At 34.1% G+C, this 7,411-nt stretch overlaps 1 protein-coding gene across 1 annotated transcript; it reads left to right on the top strand.

Annotated features, from left to right (window-relative positions):
• The first annotated feature begins 659 nt into the window (after positions 1-659).
• LOC137809407 (homeobox-leucine zipper protein HDG12) lies at positions 660-5,535 on the top strand. Its single transcript, XM_068610525.2, has 8 exons — positions 660-845; positions 929-1,876; positions 1,982-2,083; positions 2,170-2,376; positions 3,796-3,976; positions 4,073-4,344; positions 4,427-4,516; positions 5,101-5,535. The coding sequence occupies exons 1-8, from the start codon at positions 726-728 to the stop codon at positions 5,476-5,478; spliced, it is 2,298 nt and encodes a 765-aa protein (XP_068466626.2). The 5' UTR covers positions 660-725; the 3' UTR covers positions 5,479-5,535.
• Positions 5,536-7,411: the final 1,876 nt, after the last annotated feature.

The following is a 7,411-nucleotide window of genomic DNA, read 5'->3' as shown; positions in this document are numbered from 1 at the left end:
CTCAAAATATATAAAGAAAACTGCGTAGAAGTTTTATCCCAACATATACATAGAGACATAAAATACAATCCAGAAGGTACACCTGGTGCTCGAGCTGAACATGCTGAATGGTTAGGTGATTCCTCAGAAGTTCAAATTTAACCACTTTTCTATTTCTTTGGTTTCTGACCCTAAGAACTTTCATTGTGATGTGTCTTATATTTTAGATATCTTTCATGTGTTTATTGATCTCTATATATATATGCAAAGTATAATACTGTGCTTTCTTGTCTCGTTGATTATGGATTTCCTTCATCTATTTATTGTTCGTGCCTTTGCTCAAAAACCTTGATACATGTAGTATTGTTTGGTATTCGATATTTAACACTCTCTCAATGCTGCTGAAAATCTAACTATATTTTCCATTTTGAAACTCAGAATCTTCAAAGAATGCTCACATCCGGACGAAACACGACGCCGTCAAATAGGAGAGGAGCTTGGGCTTGATGCTAAACAAGTAAAATTTTGGTTTCAGAACAAGAAAACACAATTAAGGGTTAGTCTCATGATACTTCATTTTTAAGGACAAATATCTTACATGCTTATGCTTAGTTAGTTAATAGTACGTACTTAGTCACCATCTTGTTCATTAACTGATTTGGTGCAATTTTCAGACTAAAAGTGAGCGATTAGATATCGATGCTCTTCGTCTTGAGAATGAAAGAATACAGACAGAAAACCGTATAATGAGTGAGACTTTGAAGAGTGTAGCATGCGCACCTTGTGGGGGTCGATCCATGGGACAAGAAGAGCGAGAACTTTCTTTGCAAATCTTGAAGGTAGAAAATATTCTATTAATCAAAGAGGTTAGTATATAATAAAGTATATTAATTAATTGCTTCTCTTGTGGTGTGAATCTCAGGACACACTATTCTGAATTATTTTTCAGTGTGAGAGAGTAATCTCATTCATGGCAAACAATGGGGTTGATCCACAACTACTTCCTGCTATTCCTTCTTCTTCTTCTTCTTCTTCACTTGATACCTTACGAGCAAGTTTGACGGTTGGAACTTCACAAAACCCATTCATTCTTAATGATGATCCTCACATTCCTTCCCCTGCTCAGCATAATATTCCAGCAGTTAATCAACATGTTCCTACTGCTACATCAACCCTTTCTCAGGATATTCCTATTCCTATTCCTATTCTTAATCATGGCCATAGTCGAGAAATTCCTGCTCCTGCACTTGTTCAACGTGTTTCTTCTCTTACTGCTACTTCTCCTGCCATTCTTGATCCCTTTCCCAGTCAAGATGATTCTCTTTTGATTTCATGTCTTGAGTATAATATTCCAGCTTTGGTTACTGCTCTTGATCAAAATATTCACACACTGGCTTCTACTCATAATCAAAATAACAACAACGTTCCCGCTGCTGAGGAACAAAGCCAATTGCAAGGACCAAATCCATGTTTAAGCGTTCCTTCTGTTACTCCTACCCTAGATCAAGATATTCCACCTCCTTGTCAAGACATTTCGTCCATTCTTCAGGACCATACGCCATCTCTTGATCTTGATCTGGATGGGATACTTAAAATTTTGAACAGCGATAGGGCATCCCAACCGACGAGCATCGAAAATAGAGATACGGAAAAGGCACGAATGCTGAAGATTGCGAATACTGCGATGGAAGAGTTGATGAAACTCTTAAGTATGAACGAACCCTTCTGGTTCAGGTCTATGGTGGATGAGAGATTCATTCTGCAGCGTGATTGCTACCAAAGGATATTTCAAAGGAGTAATACCTTAAACGGACCTCATGCTCGAGTAGAGTCTTCGAAAGATTCACGAGTGGTGAAAATGAGTGGGACGGAGCTTGTGGAAATGTTTTTAAATTCGGTTAGCACTTCTATGATTCTATTCCATCAAACATTTTACTGGTTATCTGCATATTTGAAACATGAATACTCTTAAAATATGTTATATATACTTTGATCTTTGAAGGAGAAATGGGTTTATCTATTCCCAACAATTGTTAAAAAGGCCCAAACAATTGAAGTACTCGAAAGTGGTTCGTTAGGAAACCGAAATGGAGCTTTGCAGTTGGTATGTTTTCCTGAAAACCTTGCTTCATGTGATTTTGGTATAACAATATCTCTGGATTAGGTGATAAGTGAAGAACATTTGTATAGATGAATGCAGAAATGCACATTCTTTCACCTTTGGTTCCAACTCGGGAATTCCACTTCCTTCGTTATTGTAAACAAATTGAAGCAGGTGTATGGACCATAGGGGATGTGTCAGTTGATTCTTCGACACACAAAACCTCTACTGTTTCCACCACTCGGAGGCTCCCATCTGGATTGTTGATTCAAGAAATCACTGAGGGATTGTGCAGGGTTAGTAACTCTTCATAGCTCTTTTCTTTTTCTTCATGTCCATCTCACGCTAACCAATTTTGAATTGCATTTATAGAATAGGATAACTATGTTTATTTAACTGAATAAATGTCACTTGTGTATTGTTGTTACAAGGTAAGTTTTTTTAATCAACAATAAAAAAATATATTAAATTGTAGTACTTCATCCTTTTAACAAAAAAGAGACATGGATATATTCCATCTATATCTAAATTGACTCAACCTCTATATTGAGGACCGTGAAGTTGCAGTTCCTAATTATAGAAGTGGAAACCTAATAATTCATCACTTCACTCCACACAAAAATTCATGTCAAAATTTTAGAAACCTCCATCCCAAAAAGCCTCTAAGTTATTACATTAATAAACAAGTTTATTGATAGCTAATAATTACAATCCAAAATACTATAAGCATTTAAGATGTCAGAGAATTACCATGGTCACCCTTCTCTCTATAAAAGAACAGTTGTGAAATAGATCTGAAATTGAAATTTAGTTATGTAAGTGTAATTTAAACCCACCTCCTATACTACAACAACTTCCAAAAAGTCAAACTTGATGTCCTCATATCATTTCAAAAAGAAAGAAAAAGCTAGCACTTTAGATATGCTGATCATATTGCAAAACCACAACAATTTGTGTAGACCGCAGCAATAGAAGTTAACTGTAAAAACATTGGTTAGGGATTAATACATTTGTAACTAAGTTTTCATACGGAGTCACTAGTTTGAATAAGAACACAATTGTTTTTATTTAGATTTGTAATTCATGTCCAACATTTTAATTGTGTTAAAAAAAAGTCTCTCAAGCACATACTCCATTTTTTAATACCATTTTGTTTATGTGATTCCAAATTTCCCTCATGACAGCCGCCACATTATTTTTCATAACATATTCTATTTTTTGTTGAAACCTGAATAATTAAATTGATAGAAGTGATTGAAAGTAGAGTTATATGATACAGTTAAAATTCCTATCTACTTAGAACAGTGGTTCCAAACAGAATTAGCTAGTTTGTATAGATTTAGTTTTCATCTGGTACACAACATAAATTTGCATCCAAGATTACACCCCTTTTTTGTTACAAGGTGAGTAATGATCATTTATGACCTATATGAAGCATGGAGCCCATCAAATAATTAATACAGTGGCACTTAATATGTCTTCCATTTGTTGGTTAAAAAACAATTTTCATTCATGTTTTTGAGAATTTAGTGTATTGTACCAATATCTCGAGAAAAGTTTGGAAAACTATATTTTTCAAAAGAAGCTAGTGTTGTTTTCACTCATTGCCGCACTGTTTGCACAGTATTGTTGAATCTCAACCATATCCTTTCCTTTCTATGCCCTAACAGAATGCTAGCTAGTTCAAAAACACTCCTATTGTTTAATTTTGACAGGTTTCTTGGGTGGAGCATGTGGAAGTGGATGATAAGATCCAAACTCACGATCTTTTCAGAGATCTTATTTGTGGCAATAATGCATATGGAGCAGAAAGATGGGTTTTGGCACTTGAAAGAATGTGTGAGAGGATTGCAAGTGCCTCAAGTGAAACTATACCTAGTTGTGAAGGTGGAGGAGGTTGGTTACACTTGGTTTTCTTCTATCCAAACCCTACTTCTCATTTTTAATTTGTGATCTATTATTATTTGTTCATATGCCATTCGTTTTTCTCAGTGATTAGGACAGCTGAGTCAAGAAGGAATATAATGCGCTTGACTCGTCGTATGGTTAAGTGTTACTGTGAGAGTTTGTGTATGAAAGATAACACGAACTTCCCACACCTAACCAGGATGAACAATTCTGGTGTTAGAGTTGCCGTTCGAGTGAACATGAGCGACCCTGGTGAACCTAAAGGCATGATTCTCAGTGCAGCTACCTCCTTTTGGCTTCCTCTCTCTCCACAACATGTTTTTGACTACTTGATAGATGACAGGAAACGAGCTAAGGTTCAAACCCCAAACTTTTTTATACTAAATTTTAATCTTGCATCGCAAAATCATCAATGCTTCCATGTTATTTTCATTGTAGTGGGATGTTCTGTGCTCTGGAAACTCAGGGCACGAAATTCAACGCATCACAACAGGTAGTAATCCTGGAAACTGTATTTCAATCATGCGGGTACGTACTTGTTATTTCTATTTCAGTTTCATGCTTCCATGCTATATTCAGAACTAAATTAGTATGTTTTTCAATAAGATTACGTTAAACATATTATTGAAACTCACAAATACGTGTTTCAGAGTCAATAAACATGAATCAAGGAAAATATTAAATGGGGCTGATACATTGATACCATCTACTTTTCTTTGACACTGCAAATAGTAGGTGGATTTTTTATTGTGGACGATGGTGTGAATGTATCAGTACCCTTTTCCATATTTAATACACTAACTTTCTCTTCTCTCTCATTTTCTTTTCCATAGTATAAGCTATCACTTCTGGAACCTGTTTTAAAATTCTTCGTCATATCTTCTCTTCTTTCCATCTCAAACTCCATTTTGAGACAAGTTTTTTGTAACTTGTAATGCATATGAGCTAATTTTTTTACCAGTACTGTAATAACATAGTGTATCTAGTTTAGACTTTGTAACTTGTTATGCATATAAACAGTCTTGTCTATTCTTCTTCATATCACTTTTAAATTTGAAGTGTTGTTTTACTGAGAAGTATCATAAAAATTAATTTGAATTGTTCATATGCAGCCTTTCATCCCTAAAGAGAACAACATAGTGGTTCTCCAAGAAAGTTACGTAGATGCTTTGGGATGTGTGATGTTATACGCTCCTTTTGACATGAAGGCACTGAACTACGTGATGAACGGAGATGACACATCACTGTTTCCGATTCTTCCCTCTGGTTTCACCATATCTAGGGAAGGGAAAGCAAATGTTCCTGAAGGAGAATCTGGAGAAGTTGGGAAATCAGGAGGTTCCTTGGTGACTCTAATGTTTCAAATTTTGGCTTCTAGTCCATCAAGAATGAGCATGGTAGACATCGAAGTGGTAAGTAACGTTAATGCACTTGTCACCTCAACAATAGAGAATATTAAAGATGCTTTGAATTGTTTAGATTCAAAGTAATATGTTTTCAAATGTACATTATTTTTGGAATGAAACAAAACATCCAGTTTTTGTTAATGTTCTATTCTGTCGTTAGTTAAATTGAAGTCAACATTTCTTTCCATGTTTTATTTGTTATTATAAATCATGTCATAAGATTGATGTAACTAATTTCAGAATTTTTTTTTTACTATTTCTGCCTAATTGAAGTTCTCTAGACAAGGTAACTGAATAAAGCAAAATGAATTAAGCCCACAAATTTTAAGTGTTTTTTTTGAAATAAATATAGGTAAGTTTAAACTTAATACAACATCACAAAACTAATTTATAAATTAAAGCTTACTCTAATTGTGAGATATACTTAAATATATAATATTTAATATTGATTTTAAAGTATTACTAGTATGATATATTAGTATAGATATGAGTACTTTAATAATGGGAAGTAAATATCATATGGAAAAATATATCTATATTATATTTCTAATTATTTCATAATATATTTTCTATAATAAAAGTCGATCTCAGCCAAACAAAATGGCATAGCACAGACTAATTATAACAACATGTTTTGATGCAAAGATTCAAAACGTCCATGAAGTCTTGATTTATGCAGTTTCAAGTATTCCTTTTGAAACTAGGGTGAAGCTTTTACTTGTATCAAACAAGAGCAACAAATAATTTTCAACTCCGCAACAATCTTTAATAATTGAGAGACTCAAATTCCTTGTGAAACACTATCTACTTATGCCTTTTCTTATCTGTATTCATACTATGATGGTTGGATTCAGAACAATAATAAACAAGAAAATATAAAAATAAGATTAAAAGAAATCACTTTTATTAGTATTGAAAAAATTTACAAACAGAGAATTTATCAAATTACGGTGTGTCGTCTATATACCAAACAATATGTACATATAGAACCTAACTTAAAGTAAATAACATAAAAACCATTACTAGATGATTTTTTCTCCATTCCATCATACGATCTAATAGAGACGATCTAATAGTTTAAATGATCTCTCTAATAGATCTTGCTGAACATAATTTAGATTCGATCATCATAATTCTCCCATTCTATGATCTCTCAACATTATCTTTCTATGACCTCAAACAAAAAATTTAATCCATCCAAGCACTATTTGAACCTCAATCTTGGCAAAAACTTTATAAATATATTTGTGGGATTCTTCTCCGAGACTATCTTTTTGATTTTGACCTCCCTAAACTCAACAATGTCTCTCATGAAATGCAGTCTATCATCTATGTGTTTCATTTTCTCGTCGTAGATTTGATGATCATCTAGATGTGACACTTTGACTATCACAGATTCAAGGTCCCAATTTCAGTATGTAATGCAATTAAGATTTTGCAAAGAAATTTGTTATGGGATTGGGGTAGTTAAAAAAAGGAAAATTGCTTGGATTAAATGAGAGTCCTTATGCAAATCAAAAAGCGGGGGAGGGCTGGGTTTTAACGATATTAGGAGTTTTAATAGTGCGTTGCTTGCAAAATGGAGTGGAAGTTGTTAGTAGACAAATCGGGTTTATGGAGAGAAATGGTGCTATCTAAATATGATTTTGGTGATAATAATATAGGATTCACAAGTAATTTACAATCATGATGGTGGAGAGATATTTGTAAAATTTGTGAAGAAGGTCAAACGGAAAGCTGGTTTGATAAACAGGTAGTAAGGAAACTAGGGAAGGGATAGACTATTTACTATTTACTTTTGGGAAGACAAGTGGTTTGGCAATTATTCTTTAAAATAAAGGTACCAAGGTTATACCTTATATCTAATGACAAAAGGAATTTTGTTAACCAAGTTGGTTTTTGTTAGGGATGACAAAGCGGGGCGGGCCATGCGGGCCGACCCATGGCCGCTAGTAAAAAACGCGAGGCAGACTCAACTTTTCAACCTGTTGACCTGCTTTAGCCCACCTCGCATAAC

The sequence above is a fragment of the Phaseolus vulgaris genome, chromosome 2, assembly GCF_051622355.1.
Source record: "Phaseolus vulgaris cultivar YP4 chromosome 2, ASM5162235v1, whole genome shotgun sequence".
Taxonomy (NCBI): domain Eukaryota; kingdom Viridiplantae; phylum Streptophyta; class Magnoliopsida; order Fabales; family Fabaceae; genus Phaseolus; species Phaseolus vulgaris.
Note: the sequence above shows the minus strand (reverse complement) of the source record. Positions and strands in the feature narration are given on the sequence as shown.